The sequence below is a fragment of the Acipenser ruthenus genome, chromosome 8 (genome assembly GCF_902713425.1).
Source record: "Acipenser ruthenus chromosome 8, fAciRut3.2 maternal haplotype, whole genome shotgun sequence".
In the NCBI taxonomy this organism is placed as follows: Eukaryota; Metazoa; Chordata; class Actinopteri; order Acipenseriformes; family Acipenseridae; genus Acipenser; species Acipenser ruthenus.
In genome coordinates, this window is record NC_081196.1 from 52,612,736 (window position 1) to 52,634,706 (window position 21,971).

At 37.1% G+C, this 21,971-nt stretch overlaps 1 protein-coding gene across 14 annotated transcripts in view; it reads right to left on the reverse strand.

Moving 5' to 3' along the window:
* LOC117407135 (target of Nesh-SH3-like) overlaps positions 1-10,172 on the reverse strand; it is a 62,787-nt gene extending 52,615 nt beyond the window's left edge. For 11 of the 14 annotated variants that reach the window (XM_059029202.1, XM_059029206.1, XM_034011804.3 and 8 more), the window contains exons 1-2: positions 10,000-10,169; positions 623-802 (exon numbers count right to left, since the gene is read on the reverse strand). In XM_059029202.1, coding sequence (XP_058885185.1) covers positions 623-802; positions 10,000-10,078 — 259 coding nt within the window. In that variant the 5' untranslated portion in view covers positions 10,079-10,169. Of the gene's footprint in view, positions 1-622; positions 803-9,999 lie in introns of all 14 variants that reach the window. The other 3 variants (XM_059029212.1, XM_059029211.1, XM_034011802.3) reach the window with 2 other exon arrangements.
* Positions 10,173-21,971: the final 11,799 nt, after the last annotated feature.

Consider the following 21,971-nt stretch of genomic DNA (forward strand, 5'->3'; position numbering starts at 1 on the left):
CCGATACTATCCCCTGGTGGTCAACCCATTGTCATTGCAGTACGTATATAAACAGCCCTTTTCATCCTTAAGCTTACATATGTGGATCTCTGCCTGGAAGCAAAGTGTTAGTGATTGGCAGGTATAGGGTTAATTTCTGTCCTTGCCAGAGAAATGTGTGGGGGTGTGGCTGTGTTCGCACAGCCACTGGTATAATCATTTGTGTTAAATTAATTGATGTCACCTGCCTGTAGCAGGCATTAGAGAGAGACACTGGGAAGGACTGTGGGATGTTGTACATTTTGCAACCTATTGTAAGTACTAATCCATATTCCCTAATGAAAGTAAAAGGAAACACAGGTGGAACATTGTGAATACATTGTTTTACATTAATCAAATGAATAAACAAACAAATACATAGATAGACAGGCACATATTAGTTCTGAGATTCTCCCAAGTTTTGGCTGACATACTCATGGAAACCTTATAAATATAAACCAATACGTGCTGCTTGTGGTGCATAGTGAGATCACGTTGGAAGCAGTACAACAGCCAAACAAAGCAGAAATGAAACTAGCTTTAGTAAGTCAGCACACATTCTATCTGCAGTCCACTCTATAAATGAATAATTCTAATATCTTACCAACTTCAGCTTCATAGGGTTTTCCGTTCTCGGGCAGTTGAATGTACTGCTTGGAAAACATGCTGCTTCCATAACCAAGGATGAAGCCTTCAAGTTTCATGTCAGGTCGTGGGCGAACAAACTTGAGGACAATAGTGTCACCGGTGGCATTGATGCGGACCTTCAGATTTTGTCTTTTGACTGAAAAGAAGAAAGGAAAATGTAATGTTTTTGAATGATGGTGGTACTTATATCTGCCACTGTTTAGATACATTGAAGAGATCACTAAATGTTCATGTTTTATATAGCACACTCATCTATGCGGGCCAGTAAAATACCCACAGGTCTTAAGATTTGGCTTCAGTGTGGAAAATTTGGCTTTATGAAAATGATTCACAGAGGGCCTTAAAAACCTTTGGATAAACAAAAAGAGACTGGTCAGTTTTTATACAGTTATTTGGAAGTGTAAAGCTGGAGCTAATTAGCCCAACAGGAAATTGATTAACAAGCTGCCTGCTGTGGTGTAACAGGTCATTCCTTATATGACCATTCCACATACTTCAGTCAAGGTCCCTGTTTAATCTCTCGTGGCACCTGGTTGTGTAACTGAGTGTTTCACTTTCTAAATCCTCAAAATCCCTTTTCCCTTTCATTTACAGGATTCCTACTGACTATCTGTTGTAGGTGTTCTAAACCCTCCAACAACATATTCATCTTTTGAAACCTTGAATCTCTTAAATCAACATAATTCATTCAGGGACAGTTTTATTTGAAAGGCAGAATACTAAATGACAGGAACAGGAAATGGCGATTATTTATTAATGAAAGAGATTATGCTTGGGCTTTTTTTTCCTCACTTTGCTCTTGTGGTTTTTTGTGTCACTTCTCGGTCCAATTACGTACTTATTATGTACAGTTGTGAAAACATGATTATGATAAATAACCATATTTATTCATTTATTGGTAAATGGTTGTCTTGGAAATTGCAAGACAACATTGCACAACCAACAACAACACTTCTTTCCTTGATTCTCATTTCTCTTTTATTACAGTCAAGACAAGAGGAGGGAGGAAAAAGCCACAGCTCTACAGTATATTTGAATACTGTGATGTTCTCTACAACACTACCAAAAACCAAGCCCACTGAAAATAAAATATTGAAGTTCAGCTCAGTTGGGCATGGAAAATTAACCAGCCGGATAAAAAAAATCTTTTCGAGTCTTTATATGGGGACATATGGAAGACGCAAATGCATGATGACCTCATATGAGGATGCCATTTTTTTCCCATATGAAGCAATAAAAAAAAAAAATCAATTAAAAATATATTTTATGTGTCCATAACTTTTCTTCAATATTTCCTGCATGAAAGGGTTAATTCCTAAAATATTAAGAAACCCTATTATTAAGGCTTATGGTACTGGAGTGGGCACGTGCTTGATGCAAGACTTTGAGATGTCAAAGGTCAGAAAGAATCCACCACCAAGCTGAACCCATTACAGAAAGGTCAAAGGTCATAACTGCCCTGATTACATCTGTGAGCTGCTGAAGCCGTTCACTCTGAGTCGTTCTCTTCGTTCCTCTAACTCAGCTCTACTCTCTGTTCCTTCTATCCACCTTGTCTCTATGGGTGGAAGAGCTTTTTCTAATCACACGCCCAGACTCTGGAATTTGCTACCTGAGAGCATTCGCTTACCTGACTCGCTTGTGATTTTCAAAAGTAAGTTAAAAACATACCTTTTTGATTTGGCTTATTCTTAAATGTTCAGCGCTTTGTGATAACTCTGTTATGAAAGACGCTACAGAAAAACCTATTGTATTGTATTGTTTTGTAATCATAATGCAGAAACTTCAAGACACAAAAGAGGTAAATATCTCTAAAACCAGATGCCCTTCAGCAAAAAAAACATAAAATATACCTCTTAGACCTAGCCGTTTGACATTTCCATGTACAGTATATAGTGTATGCATGTTGTGAGCTCTTTAGTGTGCCTTAGATTAACCACCTCCCTTGAGTTTCCATGGGACAGTTGTCAACATCAGTCATTTACAGTATGCATAACCCTGTGGACCATTAACATGTTGCCTACATTATATTGTTGTGCCTGTGCCCTTGTTGCATTTAGAAGTATATTTGTGTAGTCATAAACAGATGCTTTTTGGCATTTATTTAATAAAAAACTTTGTTCACCAGATCAGTGGTTTTCATCCTTTTCATCTGAAGTACCAGTGTTTCCAGCTGAGACCACAAGATGTACCATGTAACCATGTGCAATCGTAAATGGCTGTTGTAAAACAGAGACCTACCCCATTACAACCGTTTTTCTCACTGCAAAAGTGATGGAATTATCTAATTATTATCTAATTATTTGTCAAGTTCACCACAATCAACAACCCCACAATTACTTTGGTTCCCCATCAGTAACTTTGAAAGTAACTGAAATAAATACCTCTCATCATAATTTTCCATTTCTCCGTGATTCAGTGGTACAAACAGATTGAAACATTACGATTAAGGGAGGATTGCGGTTGAGCAATCATCTTGTCTTCAAGAACAACTTCCAGTGTGTACCAGGTACCAGCCTGGTACGCTTACCACAGGTTGAAAACCACTGCATGTGTACCAGGTACCAGCCTGTCACGTACCAGCACTGGTACGCTTACCACAGGTTGAAAACCACTGCACTAGATTATATGCATTTAAAAAAATGGTTTCAGACTGTGCTATACCTTAAATCAATAAACAAAAATAATATTCCCCCAATCAGAAGCTACTGCATACAAAAAAGAAATCACCCCATCTAAATTGCTGGCATTTATATTTAGTTAGTAGCACTGGTTTAGGTATGATTGAGGAATAGTTGAGGGAAGTTGCAACTGATACTGTATTTGTCATAATTTGCAGTGGCAACGATTGACAGCCATTTTAGCATTAGAAATCCACAATGGAGGACAATGTATTAAAGAGTCAAATACTGACTACCAAACTGAACATTAACATTAAAAAACAATGAACCTCTGAAGTATCGAGGGAAAGCTTATATATTAATGACTTCTATTCCTTTTTAGTTTGAAGCAATTTCCAGCATAACACAATTAATACAAGTCCTAAAGAAAAAAAAAAAAGTTAAAAAAGAAACTGGCACAAGTTCAGTCATTATAAAGCACGTCTGATCAACTGAAGGAGTTTCCATTCTTAGTGGGTGTCCATTAAATCATCACCCCAGTCAATTATGATTCACTGCAGAAGGACTCCGTGCTGGCAAAATCGGGAATAGAATTTCATCACCACTGTTACACAGCTTGTAAAACCCTTTAAAAAAAACCCAGAGCACCAGTGGTTATCAACAAAACCAAGCACAGCATGAGGAATAGACCTTGCATATGTTACGCAGGTCTTTTACATTAACATCAAATCACAGACGTCAATGATTTTCTGATCAAGAGCAGAATATTTGGTTGTCAGCGATATCGGACAACTTGCCAGTAAGCATAATATCAATCTCTGCAACACACAGTACAAAAATAATAAAGATCCCAAGTAACGTCTGTTATTTAAGCAACTTTTGCCAAAACATCAAGGCCAGCTTTTCAAGATTAACAAAGGACGCGCTCAGTCTTTAAACTGTGGCTCCCAACAGACGTTTCCTGTAACCTGTTGGAGATGAGGAAGCACTGTGTAAGAAAAGATTAAATGTTCAGTTCAGTTTCACAAAGAACAAGGTAAGCATTCTTTTCATAACTCAATAATTTGCACCATTAAACTTCTACAAACTGTTTAGGCACACTGTTGGATTCTCAAACGATCTTTACAATTGTTGTTACATGAACAGTTTGGTTTTCGATTCACAAAAAAATGGTGCAGTTCAGCCTGTTTTTACATAACACTACACAAAGATGACTCTACAATTTCAAGAACAAATGGACTTGTCCTTTTGTATCAAAATGTACTTCTAGAAGGTTCAGAATGCATTAAGCTGCAACAATTCAATTCTGTCCTTGTCAGCAATGTAGGCAACGACAGAGAGGATTTGTGGCCACAGTTGACACGGATTATAAGCAGTTCAAAGACAACATGCCCTGTCCACCACAAGGAAGTCTAGCTATGCCAGAGAGAATGCACCTATCAGGGAATGAAATAATAAATGTGGCTCAGTTACCAGCTAGTATGACAGTTTTATGGAAATACTGTGTTATATTGTTTTCTGGTAAGTGTTCCTCTTTCTTGCAGCTAGTCTAACGTGACATCTAAAAGTAAAGATTTACTTCATTAATAGGCACATAAATGTGTCCTGCTTTTATTTCCTGCAATGTTCATTTTGATTCAGTCATCAACCAAAAACTTTTACTAGCCATTTGTTGTCTTCAGATTTGGTACCAAAAAGTAGCTATTGACCAAGACTGCTGGACCAAAAGAAAACAGCAACAGATCTGCTTGCCAGATTTCTAGTTTGTTTTGGAATTTTTTCGGCCGTTCTTTCAGGGTTTCTATTGCTTTCTTAAGACAGTCTGAGTTTTGACACATCGGAACATGTAATCATGTGAGATAATTCTTGGCTTGTATTCCTTTTTTTGCAGTCATACTGTATGGTCCCTAAGAAGTTGACCTTCAAATAAAAAAATGTTTTCCAATTAAATGAAACCAAGATGCCACGGATTACCTGCAGCTGGTGGTCTCTGTGAAGCTTGATGTGAAGATTTGTCAATTGGAGCAAAACTACATTTGTCACAAAGCCCAGTTTCCCAAAATAATGAAAATTACTGTTCAAGCATTTTTCCCTGTCTCAACATCAACGTTAACGCTATTTTTTTAACCTTATGTAATTTGACTCCAGTAAATCAGAATAGCGTGCTTGCAAAATAACAAGTATATAAATTAAATTTACACTGAGAACGAGGCAGTCGGAAATTATGCTACAAGAGTACAAGAAAATTTGTGCTTTTGCAACTGTTAAGAAAGACTCGAGGAGCGCTAGGATCTGGAAAGCAAAAAGTGGTAAAAAGCAAAAGGTGGAAGGAATCGTTAAGAAATAAAGTTAAACTATGTGTATCTAAAACAAAATAAAATAAAAATAATCACAATTAATTAGATTAGTGAAATACATTTTTTTAAAATAATTTTTCAAAACGCATTGGGCCTGACCAAGAAGCTGCATCACCATCAAATTCAGTGACAGGGCCGGCAGAAACCAACATCATGATGACAAAGAAAATAAAAAGTGGTGGGCCTAAACGTAAATACGGCAAATCATATCTTCAGTTGGGCTTCACTTATATCAGTTCAGAAACTGAACTCAAACTGCAGTGTGTCATTGGCTGTGCTTGCCAATGAAAGCATGAAACTGTCAAAACTCAAACGCTACCCCCGGGTGATGAAGGTAAACCTTTGGCTTACTTTGAAAGGAAATTGAGGCACATACAAACACAAAAAAATATGGTTAGCTGCGCTTCTACTGCATCTCAAAGTGCTTTGAAAGATTCCTTTCTAGTTTCTCAGCATACAGCTAAATGTAAGAAAGCCCACACGATAGCTGAAGAGTTGATATTACTAGCTGTTTTGATTATGTGTACCGAAATGTTCAGAGAATCTGCTGCCAGGAAACTTAAGTGTATCCCTCTATGAAATGATACTGTACACAGGAGGATAACAGAAATTTCAAGATATTTCAAGAGCAACTTGTGGATTTTGTGAAAGCAAGCAAGTTGTTTGTAACATTTTTTAGCACAACAATAAAATCACAGCTTTTAAAAATAAAAAAACGGAAACTATGGGGGAAGCGGGTTGCAGATGGGCATACTGATATGTTTCCTCTCATGACTGAAACTTTTAATGATCATGAAGCCCAAGATTTCAGTCGGGTAAGAACAGAGGTTGTAAACCACCTCTCTGCTCTCGCAGTTTAATTTGACGATTATTTCCCTGATGATCAAGAATCTTGACCTGCCTAGTGACTGTGAAAACGAACTCATAGAACTTTCTTGTGACGGATCTTTGAAAAGAAAATTTGTCGCAGTTTTGGATCCTGGTTAAATGTGAATATCCCGATATTGCGTAGAAAGCCATCAAGCATTTGATGACATTTACAACAGCATATATAGTTATTATTATTATTATTTATTTCTTAGCAGACACCCTTATCCAGGGCAACAATTGTTACAAGATATCACATTATACATTATACAGATATCACATTATTTTTACATACAATTACCCATTTATACAGTTGGGTTTTTACTGGAGCAATCTAGGTAAAGTACCTTGCTCAAGGGTACAACAGCAGTGTCCTCCACTGGGGATTGAACCCACAACCCTCCGGTCAAGAGTCCAGAGCCCTAACCACTACACCACACTGCTGCCCTGTTGAAAGGGGATTTTCCATCATGGCAGCAATCAAAATGAAATACAGGAACAAGCTTCATATGGGGGATGACCTCAGAGTTAGCATCTCACCCATAACACCACTTTGCAGAAACCATACAATTTAATTACTTTATAGTATTTGTAAAATGTACTGTTCGGTTTATTTATTTATAATATCTACATAAAATTAAGTATTTTACTTTTCTTAAAATGTCTTTATAGCTTTGTTTTTACTGGGAGGGGCACAGCTTCAGTTGAAAAATACAAAAGTGGGTCTCCAAAAAAAAAGGCTGAGAACCGCTGCGCTAAGGGACTCACAGTCTGGCATATAGGAATCAGCCTTTTCAAAGGCTTACAATATTTATGTGCTGAAGGTACGCAGATCTCACCAGTTGCTAGCACATTAATCTACCCTGTATCCCATCAGTCACTTCTCTAAGTATTCTGACTTCCACATAGGAACCTTTTACATGGTCACTTAGCAAATAAAACACTGACATTTGTCATTTAAGTACACTTGTGCCTTTAGTGTTTGTTATAAGGTTTATAACACATTTTAAATTGGAGCAAAGGGTTAGAAAACTATTAATCACACAATATTACACACATGGCAAGACACAGACTAACATAGAAAAAGTAGGTCATGTTCTTAAACATCTAGCATCGATATCTATATATAAATTTCTCGATTTGAAGTAGGACTGGAATCTAACCCATGCATATATGAATTGACAGGAGACATTTATTAAACTTTAAAACAATGCCCAGCAGGTAGAGTTTATTTAATTATTTTCTACTCTAGTACATTTCTCTGAATTTGCTTGTCCTGTGTTCCATTATTCTTTTTGTGTCTGGGCTGTTGTCCATGGCAAGTAGGTTACAATTGAAAAACAAAACAAAAAAAACATGTGTTTTTAATTTCCATTCTTTATATAAATTACTTGATACTTGAGATTTTAAAGCTGATATTTTATGAAGTAAACTATATATTTCAAGTCCTAGGACTGACCAGCGCCATGAGTTTAAATACTGACGAGAGTGCTGGACCTTTTAAATAATAAATACGTTTTCCATTAGCATCTCTGTTTCTGAAAGGAGGTTATATTGGTAAATGACCAAACTGTACAATGAAAAAACACAAAGCAAAAGGCTTCAAGTTGGTCTTTTAGTATAGCGTTGGTATGATGCTTGCCAAATTATATTAATTATATCCCCATTTTTGTATGCAGTAGTGTACCAATTTCAGTTCAATTGTAAAACAGGGAAAAAAAATATTGGACTTGAATCTGTTTTCTCTAGCTACACTTCATCCAAGCTTTTGTTTTTTGCTTGGTTCCCAAAGGAGAGAAATTCACAATTGAAAGTTTCCACCGCACCCAATTCACACTGTCCTAATTCTGACAGCCACTCTGCATTCTTAATGCAACGATAAAACACTGGATTAGATTTTCCAAACTGCAGAATTCGGATATATACATTTTAGCGTATTTTTTCCAGTCAGCAGAACATATGTCAAGCAATGGCTTGCAAAAATATTTAAAAATAAATTAACCAGGCTTTTGATTCCAGAGGTTTACAGCTAACTTATTGCATTGGCCCCACTGTAGGGGCTGGCAAGTAATTAGATCCATGTGTGGGATCTGGGCATATACAGAACCTTGTTACCCAAAGTAGACAATATGTCACTCGACTAATTTTAGTTTTGAAACCACATTAATCTATGCCTTTTAAAAGCGTATTTTTTAATATTAAAAACTAAAAATATAATCTATTAAGTGTATTTTACAAGGGGGTCCATGAATCACTGTTATTCAACCACATCACAAAATAAGGGACCAGAATTTAGGGCAATTTCATAACGGGAACCTAATTAATACTGCCAGTAGTAGTACTGAATTATTTACTCTGTTAGGGGTTAGGGGTAGTGATGCTACAGCACAAAATTGCCCATTTATGCTGGTTTGAAAGGTTTTAAAAACTATTGGATCAAATGCATATCAAACTGAATTTGCCAAGGAAAAATGTTACAATATATGTACAGCATGTGCATGTGGCAAAACATGCTAAAGTGCCATATGGCACAGAAAGTTGCACTAATGCACAATGAAATGCTAAGCGTAGAGTCCCTGCATTGCCGTTGGAAATGTTTTGGTTAGGATGCCTCCATTATGAAGTTGCAAAAGACAGTAAATAAATAATGCTGGAACATCATACACATGTTCTCAATAGCTGCAGCTGAAACACCACGGCTGTTTGTACTTTACAAGGAACCAACTTTCATGACCCCTGCTTGTGATCAACTGTGTTATTTAATAGTCATAGCAGTGTTCAACTGGCGTTTTCAATGAAAACCATTGTTTTTTATACTACGCATCCAAAAGGCAATATATAACAAGTACAGCAGATACCGTTTATTGGCACTTTGCAAGCAAGACGGACACTAGAGAGACATTGTTTTGATAATAACATTGAAATGAAATTCCCTCGAAACAGCGTTACATGCTTATAAGACTTTCTGGCAAGTCTTAAAAGAACCCAAATCACCCCTCTATGAGCTATTAGCACAGCTGCTTTAAGCACGAGAAAAGACATTGAGCAGAGTCAAATCCCAACATTCTCTACACAATAGAAACATAAACACATTTGAAGTGCAAAATGCATGTTCAAATGGAATTTGGTAAAATACTAATTATATGACACCCAGGGTGGGCTGTACAGTACAAACAATTCTAAAGTTTTATGTGCCAAAACCAAGAAAGTGTTTTTTAGATTAGTACATAAAACAGCAATTCCTTACCGTTGCAGCAGATTAACTATATACACACAGCACACTAATTTAAAATGCTAAATTGCATGGACTGAAAACGGTTTCATTTTAACCAAACATGAACTGCTGCATATTAAAAAAAACTAAAAAACAATATTCAATATTTTAGCTGAGTCTTCTGCTTTTCTGTCTCCTTCACATGTAAAAGTGTATTTGCATATAGATTTTGAAAGTAACTTGACTTTTCCTGTATTACTTATTTCTCACTTGCCTCTTGGTAGTCTCTGTGCAGTCCCATAACCCACTAGAATAATCCCAGCGATGAGGAGAAGGAGCAGCCTTGGCAGCATGTTCTTGTGCTGGATGACTGATGCTTTGAAGGTAGCAACTTTCTTACGCACTCTTGAGTTCACTGAGTAAGATTGTTGAATGATAGAGAGAGCAGGTCCAACAAGAAGCTATACCAAGAGAGGGGAGGAGACACATGACATCACACCCTACCAACTCACAACCGCAATTTGCTAGGTTTGGATTTTTTTTTTTTTAACAGATCGCCCACTTCTTTCTTGGGCAGGCTTTTAGTTATTGTAACAGACTTAAACAAGCCAGTGTCATCTGAAAAGTACTAGTGTCATGCCGTTGGCTTCTGTACATCAGGACAGATGTTCTTGTTGACTTCCCATAAAAGGACATTTGAAATCTAATCAATACCGGAACTTGTTAAGTGGAACACTGTGCTACTGCAAGGGTGTTATTTTGCTTGTGCTGGTTAATTAGCCCCACTAGAAGGATCACAGCCTTTACTGGGGACTGTACCATATCTTACTCACTGCTACAATTGTTTTGTTTTTTCCAACTATTTGGAACCAATGAAGAGAACTGTAGGAAAAAATTAAAATTGAAACAGCTTGGGTGTTTCTCTTTTTTCTGACAGGGCCATTCGCAGTCCATTATTATATCTCAAGTTCTTGCCATCACTTTCACAATGCCGCCTCTGTGTCTCAGAGTTAAAAATTATAATATAATAAATTATAAAATTCTCCCACCAAGCATAATAATAATGGCAATAAATGTCCCACCCCAGTAATGTGTCATTCCTAGTAAATGCAGTAAGACAGATAGCTCATTAAAATCATTGCATATATTTCACGAATGGTTGCATAGATTTGAGGAGATCAAAGATATAAATGAAAAAGTGGGCTTAGTAGGGTAAAAACAAGTATCAAATGTTTCAACCCCAAGCACTACAAACCAGCTGTGGTTTCCAGGATACTACAGTAAATATCGTGCCTCTGAAAACGTTTATTGAAAGAAGTCTACATCTTGAATTCATTGTTTAGGATATGAGGTGTTGAACTGGCAGCAACAGTAGCTTTACATATTGTTTGCTGTCATACAATAGCCATAAGTGAACTTGACTGTAGCGTACCAACAGTGAAGCCAAATATCTCAAAGCATTATTGTTTTTGTTTAGAAAAACGTATGATCATCAATCACTCAGTAAAAAGGCGTCTCATCCAGCAATGACAGACCAGGAATAAAAGCCACCACCTCTGCCAGAAGATGATCCCAGTCATGCCTTCAGGATTGCCCTAGAGATTTGCATGTTGGAGTTGTGGAGGACCAAAATGTATTATAAAACTAGTTTGCATTAAGAAGTTAATTATTTAAAAAAAAAATGGAATGTTGTTTAAATGTTTTATATACTTTACACTGGAATTACACATTGGTGATTGAAATTACAAAACACTTTATTAAACCTTGAGACAATAGTCTTCAGTAAATGAGGCAACTTTTTTTTCAAAACGTAAACACTGAAATATCTACAGTACTTGCAGTAACAGCAAACTAAATCAAGGCAGGTAAGACAGTCAGATATGGTTCTTGAGTACTACTAATAGCTGAAAAAACAATACTGGCCATGCAAGGGACTGGCTCGGAGTTATAGGTCTATTAGGTGCTATCCGTTTCAGCCTCCAGTGCACCCCAGCAAATTTCTTCCCCAGACTGGCTTCAAACTCCAAACCAAAAAGAATGCCCAACTAGTTAATAAACAGCATTCAAATATTTGTAAAATGCTGTAAATTGACATATGCTGTAGTGTGCCAGTATTTACTATGGTTACTATAACTGGAGGCAGTACAGTATTCTAGAATAAATATTGCAATGTTCTGTAGTAAACTGCTATACAATGCAGTTTATTACTTTTGTGCTGTAAATACTGCAAAGTGGTATATATAGCTTACTACAACATTAAAAAAACTGCAAGATTCTAGTAAATATTACAAATAATAGGTATGCTGCCCTTTCAAAACAAATAGTATTTACAATGTAGTAATGTGGCAACTCCATAAAGGTTTACAGCCAGTAATATTCCACTTAGCTCTTCTTGCGCTTTCTCTTTCTCTTCCAGGCTCTTCTGTATTTCATTAGCTGAGCAGGTGGAAGCCAAAATCAAGTGCTTCTCGTTGGTTCTGCAATAAAAAAGATAAAGACAAAAAATGTGGTGAACGCCTGCATCGACACGAGTAGGAATCAGCCAAGGCCTGTGCACATGCTACCCAACAATGCTGCTTGAATGGTCTGAGGAGCATGACAGAGATTTCAAGCATCTTTCAAGGCCACCACAATCCCTGGATGTCAATCCAATTGACAACAGCCAACTGGTGGGGTTCAAGCACCTGGATGACATGTCCAGAGAGACCACCAAGTACTTTCCATCCACCTGCTGCTGTGTTAATGCCATGATCTGGCTCAATGACATAGAATGTAAATTAACACTGTTTTTACCACAAAGTGTCTGGCACGTCGCCAATCTAGCCAACTGCTGGGGTTTGACAGTTCAAAATGTTGCCCATGGGACTCTCAATTACCTACAAGGGGCCCTCTGCTCAAATATGGGTCTGTGAGTCAAAGGAACAGCATAGGCAAAAGAACAGCTGATTCCCATTTCATACTTAATTTTGACATCAGGCATTTTAATAACTCTTAGTAATACCAGTTCTTTTAAAAGCCACTTGGAAAGTCACAACACACTGAAATCAGTAATTTGTTATAAGGCAGCTGTTTTTCTCTAGTATGAAGTGTGTTGGAAACCAGATCTCAAAGAATTGTTCTAAAGAAATATGCAGTGAAATCATTCAGTGGTCTGAAAATTCCCTGCCCTATGACTGGTGGAAACCCTTATCTGTTTCATTCCGAAATAGGGCAAGGACTATAGGTCAATTTCATTAATAAACTTCAAAAATAATGGATCGTTGTGATCAAACGCTTCCTATGAAATCTAGACCCACATCAGATAATACCAGAAAATTGCCTAATTTGATTATTTTTGTAAAACAGATGGCTTTTAATTGGGTTGAATCTGTAAATATTTATGGTTTGGTCCTAATTTCAGTAAATAGAGAGATTCAGTTCTTTCCAGTACCAATAAGACAGGGCTGCCCCACTCCAAGCGTCTTTTTTTAAAATTTGGCATTCAACCTTTGGCAAGTAAGATGCAAGATCAAAGTTACTGCCAGCATACAGGTTTAAAGCCAACACCTTGACATGATATAGTTCATGTGTGAAGCACTCAAGACCTTCTCAGGGTGATAAGTACATTATATTAAGCCTACCTGTCATGTACAGCCAGTCCTTGATTTTGACTTTTAAAATCAAAGGGGCTCCGAAAGAAATAGGAGATTTAGACTAAAAATCAAATACACTGATTAAAGCAGTACAGCTGATCAGTATCAGTAGACTCTCTCTTGGAATATTTATTGCAGAAGATGTACAAACATGTTGGTTTTTTTTTATTTTTATTTTTGGTGACACCCCTAATATGATCAGCTGAAACTACATACTGAAAATTCTTCCAGTGTTATCAAAGATTAATGTGCAGGTTTATATTAGGAGGCACAGAAATAAAGGCTATGGACATTCTTCCTGGCTGGGCAGAGATTCAAAGAAACTGGGCTGATGCAGTACAGAATAACAATGTCTATAGTGTATGAAATATGGGAGGGATCAAACATTTCAGGGTGCTTGGACACCTCTGTAGACAACAGTTTCATTCATGATTTTTCCTGCCAAGCACATGTTGTCACCACTTGTCTGTAATTGGTTAATCCACCGACTATACTGGATTCGATTTGAGCGGCACCGCTCAGCATCACCGCGGATCTAAAGGCTGCTACCCACCAGATGTGGCAAGCGGAACTGTGCAGCGATGCTTCAAAATGAATAGAACCTATACTTTTGATCAGTATCTTTCATACCACAGACGACGTGACAGGCGACGCAGGAGCAGCACCAGGGCGGCACTGGGATTACACGCATCAACTAGGATATTGAGCAATTAGAGAACAGCTTCAAACATGATCCAGCAGGGTGAAGCAGTATCCAAAATGACGGAGGAAACAATAATATCCAGAGCTTTATGACAAAGGGCATCACAATTATAAAGTTACAGATTTGAAAGATTATATGGGAGTCGATTTTGAAGGAACTGGATAAGCCTGGTGTGTTAGATTTATTGCCATATATAATGAAATGCCATCAGAGAAGACACTCATAATTTCCACATCATATTGACGAATCTTGAGCATAGTTTTGTCAATAGCAATTTTGAACAGTTGTATAGATCTGGCAGTTTTCAAACCTGTCGCATCGTTCGCCTCTGTGTCGCTTCTGGTGTGTATGGTCATGTCACTGTGAAAGTGTGTCGTCGCCAGTTAAAAAACTGCATCACCTCTGGTGTGAGACCTTAGCGGTATCGTCCCACACTGATCTGTCCAACACCATATAAAAGCAATGGCAGCGATACAGGCGGCAAAATACCTCGCATGTGGCGCCGCGCCTGTCTGTCCTGGGCTTAGACCTGGATGTCTGGTCACCCTAGGTATAACCAACAAGGCCCAAAGGAAGTGATTGCATTTGAATAATTGAAGCAATTATTAGTTTTTGAAGAGTTTGAGTAAAGTACTGAGAAAAGACCTAGAAATTGAATTTTTTTTTTTTTTTAACCTTATGTTAACACAACCTTTATTGTCAATTGTACTGCCAAAGTACTGCCAAAGATTCTGGAAAAATCTATACTGCTGCATGCCAAACTGTACCATATTGTGTAAAAAACAGTCTCATGAATATTCCGTATATCAGTGTTCCAAATTGCATAATTCTATTGGAAATACTATAGGAATGTCCTATCATAGAGAGACACTTTTCAGAATATTTATCTGTGTTCCATCTTGGATATTATTACTGGCTTGTATATGTGTTTTTTTGTTTTTGCTTTTCTAAAAGTTAATCAGACTGACTGTATAAGAAGTTTAAGAACTTTCAGGTAGGGGGCAGTAAGCTCCATAACACTTTCAAAGGCACATGTATCTCACATCTGATTCTAACAGAAAGACAAAGTAGTTTCTGTAACAAATCAGAATGGTAAGTGTTGAAATCACAGCAAAGAATGAATCTGAAAATCTGTTAGAAAGTTTGTCAAGCTTATATAAGAAAATGTTACAGCCTGTCCTGTAAATTCAATCCTATAAAAAGAAAAATCATTTGCCGATGCAGAATAAGCTGTGTCTTTTGAGATCCATGCACTGCTTAGCTTCTAAGTCTTCATTTGATAACTGCTTTATTTATTTAATGCTAACATTGCATAAAAAACATTTCTTACAGTTATTGTTTGTTTTGATATTTAAAAAAAGCTGCCCTAAAAATAGCAGTGCCATATTCAGAATGTAGCCTAATCGTAGAGTTATTTTATTTCAAATGGTTCTAAATCAGAAATCATTTGCATACAAATAAAATAAAATAATATACAGCTATGCTTCAGCTTGTTTCACACCAGGAAAATAAAAGCTCAGTTCAGTTTGAAGAGAATTTTGGTTTGTTTGCTTGGTTCCAACTAGTTGGTTGGCTTCTTGACAAGGTGAATATAAACAACAGTTTAATAGTAGTAAGAATATGTTTTGCAGTGCTAAACATTTTTAAAACCTACCTATTTACTAATTGCCTATTAAGATGGCTACTACACCTATACAGGTAAAATATTGCTCACATTTGTCTAAAGAAATGTTCATATTAAAGAGCTCAATATATGAAGCCTAACATCCTCTTTGCACCCTTAAGTAAAAAATGATGAACTCCGATTTCCTGTATTCAACCCCAGGTAACGTACTTAGACACTTCCAGCAGGCATTAACAAAGGCATATGTGGAGGTGTTTTCCAGGTTCACTGCATTTCATAATTAATCCAGTCCAGCTGCACACCTGAAAAAATGGTTATCTACTGAGAACACTTCAATTGAAACTCTCTGAAAGAGGACAAATGAACAGCTTCAGGTAACATCAATTTTCAGTAAAAAAAAAAATCAGGTAACATTATTTCTGTTAAATAAGTATCCGGTAAGTATGAATTGAAAAACAATTATAAATTTATAAAAACCAAGATCCATAAAAAAAAATCACAGAAACTATATCTGCTGCATATATTTATTTAATTATTTGTTTGCATTTTCTGATTTTTGTTATATAGCATTTTGTTTTCTATTAAAATAAAACACTATTGTAATACATATAGTACATTTTACTGTTGACAGAAAATGGTTCCATTAAAACAAGAAAAGAAAAAAAAGATTTTATAATTTTGTTTTGGAAGACACTAGTTTACCAAGCCATATATTGTAATAATTGAGCCCCCCTCACATTTCAAAAATGCACTTCTCTGTATGTATAAAGGTACGCCAGTTACATTTTTATCCAGTGAGATACACAGATATGTATGCCTGTCTAGACAGAAAGAGAACATTGGTGTTATTCTGAGTACAAAATAAAAAAAATTACCAGAGTGATTAGTTCAAGCTTTTGGGGAACTCATTGGACGAATTTGGAAGAAGGGTATGCATTGAAATATAAATAAGTATGTCCTTGCATTGCAGTTTGCTTTTTGAGATATTATGACATTACAGTCAGCTGTTAGTTTAGGCTTAGAAATACACCAGTCTAGTACAATAAAGCAGTCATTGTGTTCCTGCCATATTATACATTGGCACAGAGTTATCCACTATCAGATAGCTTACTTAGACTACAGACTTATTTTACTGAAAAGGGCAAAATCTTTTGCAGCTTTTCAGTGACCTTCACTGTCGGTCCCTGTAATTTTTTTTCTCACTGGTAAATTGTTCTGTTATCAGTACTTACAGCCTGGTGGTATTATGGACTGGAGATCAAGTTTAGAGTAAGTGTGGTTCAAAGAGTGCTGAGCAATGTGAAGGCAAAACGGTACAAGGTGTCAGAAACATACACCCCCCAACACATCTGTAAATTCAAAATGGTAAAATCAAAATCAATGACAAAAAAGGTTGATGACCATAATGTATAACGACAGTATGTACAGAATAGTATAAGAAAATTGCAATGCATAGTTTATTAAAAATTGGATAAGAGGTATTTAAGACCTAGCTTTCATTAGGTAAGCAAATGAGGTGTTAGTATCATGGCAACGTATTTAAATGATTGATTTACAGTATGTGGAATCAAGATACAAGTTAAAATGTAAGTGTGACAAACGGATGAGAGAGACACCTCCATGTATGTACAACCATCTCCACTATATCCCTGTCACTGGGATTTCATCCTCTGCAGGAGATATTAAGACATCACCAATGGAAATATGTCACCAACCGCCCCTACTGTTAGCATCAAAGCAGGTGGAGGAGGTTTAGCAAGTAGAATATGTGGAGCCAATATTGACCTCATTGGTAAAAGTTTAATAAGAATGAGTTTAATAAGAATAATGCAAACTGTCTGGCTTATAGCTTAGAAAAGACAGTCATGGGGAAAGGAGAATTAATTTGCCATTAACACTCTTGGTATGGTGTTTATTTTATTTGCAATACCCCAAGCAAATATCAAATACACATAGCATAAATGGCACAAATATCATAGACCGCAGCTAGATACTGTCTTTATTTTAAGGAAAGAACACATGAGGCCAATATCTTGTATGCAGAACATATGGGCAAGTCACTCCAATCTCCAATGAGTTCTAAAAAGAATGTAATATTAAAAACATCTTGCACCTACAAAACTCCCAAGATTATGGGACGCTAAACCGAATGAAATGCAGAAACTAAGATGTAAGGTTTTGCTTAAAAAAAAATTCACAGATTGTTATATTAAAACAAGGAAAGATTCCGATATCCTATTGTGCAAATCAAATGTGGTAACTGAGAAACATTCTGAATTCATGGCCGGCAGTTTATTACTGTCCAAAGCCCTAAGTAATTCATAAACTGCGAGGTTTGTGTTTTCAGCTTTTTTGTTGCGACACAGTCTGAAAGGTTGGGGTCACAACACTTTGGGAGATAATGGTTCCGGCTTGCACAGTTATGTCTTGCCGCACATAGAAGTCAGTAGCGATGGCTGAGTTCACCATTTTAATTGCTTCTTGTCCGCTGTCTTTGCCAGGATAAAGATCAGTGAGACAGTTTTGAGACAGGCATAGGAAAACCACAAAGAAAACACACATATAAGCAGTGTAGAGTAGTGGTTATGGCTCTGTACTCTTGACCGGAGGGTCGTGGGTTCAATCCCCAGTGGGGGCCACTGCTGTTGTACCCTTGAGCAAGGTACTTTACCAAGATTGCTCCATGAACAGACAATTAGAAGTGGCAACAACTAATATCTACCACATGAGCTCTTTACCAAGGCAGTTGGTTGATGTTAAATAAAATATTTGTACATTGTTTATCAGTTCATTGTTATCAAGACTCATGTTTTGAGACATGTGTATAAGAGGTAAAGGTTTATGAAAGCTCTGGAAAAATGTCATAAGCACAAGACTGTAACAAGGGGGCTTGAGTACTGAAAACAAATTCAAAAGCACAGTTTTTGTTTTTTGAGATGGAAAAATGTGTCCAGTTTTGGATTTTCCAGTTCTTATATGAGCAATTATTGTAATTAGGTCAATGCCACACATGGAGGTTTTGGATCACATGAGTTTTTCTCCAAAGGAACAGAAGCCAGGGACTTTTTTTAGCACTGTAAAAGGTTTCCTCCGTTGCCATTTTTCCACTTAAACTGTGTACAAATTGACTAGGGTTACCTGAGCGTATCTTTCATGTATCTTTGATTTAAAAAAAGAGAAATAAAATTCCATCCATTGAAGTGCTACTTGAAATAAAACTGACGTGTTTTCAAAAGCTGGCCTGCACCTGCAAACTAAAGACTGTATCTGTTCACCTCAATAGAAGTAAACTGTCATTCAAATACTGCCACCTTGTCAGTGGAGGAGAACAAAACTTGAGTTAGCTTTTTCTAAATTATGTAATTTATTTGAGTCATGTCTGTTATAAAATTGATAAGTCATTCATCCTAGATGACACTGCTGCACAGGACATCAGACAGACTGTAGCTAAGCAACCTGAGCAGCTACTGCCTGTAGAGGTTATTCCAGGACCTCAGCCAAAAACGTAAACAATCCCACCAAGCTTCAGGATAGGTCGGAGTTGCCCAAAGCAGTTCACAATGCCGAAAAAGTACTGAAAGTCATTTCAAACTATCCGGCAAGAAAGGAAACAGTGCAGCATGGTCCAATACATCTTAGAGGTATTGTTATAGCTTATACTGGCACTTTAATATATAAATCATAGTATGTTTTAAAACCACTGCCATTTGCCATTCATTTAAAAATGTACAAACAATATTGACAAAGCAGAATCTGATAGAAATAAATTTGAGTATATACAGATTTATTTAAAAAAACAAAAAAGTGGAGAGTCTTTATAATCACAGACTACATTAATCTATGGATTAAACATGTATTAATTAATTTGATTATACCCCAAATACAACCTGAAAAGTTGGGAGAAGCTTCAAAAATTTAAGGCAGTTATTGTAGGAGGTCCCTAAAAATATTCACAATACAGTATCTATTTACTTATATATTATTATTATTATTATTATTATTATTATTATTATTATTATTATTATTATTATTATTTATTTCTTAGCAGCCCTTATCCAGGGCGATTTACAATTGTTACAAGATATCACATTATTTTTACATACAATTACATGATTTTTTTTTTACACATTATATATGTATTATATATCTACAGCTATGGCCAAAAGTTTTGCATGACCCTATACCATTAATTTAACTTCATAAAGTCAAATGAAACTTGCTGAATAATGTTACATATCACTTTGTAGTTTCCCATATACTTAATGAAAAAATGACAAAAATAAAAAAATGTAAAGTTCTGGAAATCTAACATGAAATACTGTACTGCTATTATGGTTTCCGGTAGAAGCCATAATAGTAGTTTTCTAGTTTCTTTAATTACATGATGTTAAATAAAATATCTAAATTCTGTTTATATATATATTTAACATATTTTAAATATGTCTCAATCCTAAAATTCTAGGTGATGCAAAACTTTTGGCTATAGCTATCCTCTTATAAAGGTCTGCTAAAACAAATTGCATATCCCTCATCTGTCTTTGCTTCAGAAGAATACCAACCTGATTCCATCAATGCCTAAAGCTGCTTCAGTGGGTTTACTAGTAAAATGTCATAAACTTTAATTACTTGAGAGAAAGACTGACTCTCAGCGTGACCTGTCTGTTGTAAGTAATTTAGCGGATTGAAACCTGTATTTTGTTTGTCATAAAAAGAGATAATGTTAATGTGGGGATTGTACATCCTTTCAGAAAGAGAGCTGGCAGTGCTCTCACTTGTGGACAGTACGGTCACAAGTTCAGATCCTGCCTGGATTTAATCTAGTGTGCAAGCATGCACAGTTAAGAGCCGGCTCCATTACAGGTTCTCAGACGAGATAGAAAAAGGAGATCATGCTGCTGTAAACGTATAGTGCAAGTATCTTCATGTAACATAAAATAGAAACGGTCATTATAAATGGTATATAATGGTCATTCAGTTAAAAAAAAACTTGCAAGAAATGTGTTCTTTCTCTTTACAGTAAGTTAACTATTTAGTCACGGTGCTGAATTGTATTATCATTTAAATGTTTAATTAATAATCCATGTTGATGTTAGCATGTGTAATGAATCCCATGCAGTCTCCACCCCCACCCCCTTCTGGTTTGTGCAAATAACTGCATGTCATCAGAATGAAAGTTTGAATGACTGCTGTTTTTCTTGCCTCTTATTATAAATGAGTAATTTAGAAGTAGTATATTTCAACTTCATGAATATGATCTAGTGCAGTGGTTCTCAAACGTTTTGGACCTCGCCCCCCTTACTCCTGTCTGTGGTACTTGACGCACCCCCGCCCCCCAGCCACCTATCCATTGTAATAAGAGCAAACAACACTGCAAATTACCGTTTACCGATTGTGACTAACGCTTACTAATGTGCACACCATGTAGTAAGCCGAAAAACATCACGCTACAGCGAGCACGGGAGTAATGGACACACACACACCAAGGCTCTTTCAGGTATAATGCGGTTTATTTGGCAGCTATCAGCAGCTAGCACTATCCACACACTCACATACACACTTACAAACAGCCCCTACCCACCCCGGAGTAACACAGGAAGGGTTCAACAATTACAAGACTGTACAACACAACAATAAATTCAATCACAAACAATAACCAAAACAATGAAATAACAACACAATGAACATTTTCCCGAAATCATTTTCCTTTCCCAGCATCCTCTGTTGCTAATTAGTATGCCAGCCTCTCCATGAGGGCACGGCACCCAATCCACCAACAGGCGGCAACAGCGAGTCAGTCCGGCCATGCCTGTTACACAGCCCCCACCTCGGGGCCGAATGTTCCGTCCGCCTAATGCCCAGTGTCCCAAAACAAGTCCTCGGGACACCATGTAACACATGCCACCCTACCCCACCCCACCCCACCTCCTCCAAAACACCAAAGATCACGATCTTTGTCCTTTCACAAGAACGGAGGCAACAACAAATCCCCGGGGGTCAGCAGCAAAGGAACCCAGGTGATGTGAACCGGCCTCCTGACTGCGGAGGAGGCATCAGCATGCCTCCTGACTGCACTGAAAGACCCCCGGGCGGTGACGAACAGACAACCCCGGGCGGTGAAGGCAGAGGAAGCTCTTGCTCCTCTCCCTCTGCCGGTAGACGCAGAGGCAGCTCCTGCTCCTCTCCCTCTGGCGTAGTGATGCACGGGTCAGTCATACTCAACTCGAACCTGTTAAGCCTTGACCCGCACCCGACCCGACCCAGCTGAAGTTATATTAATATTCCTCTGA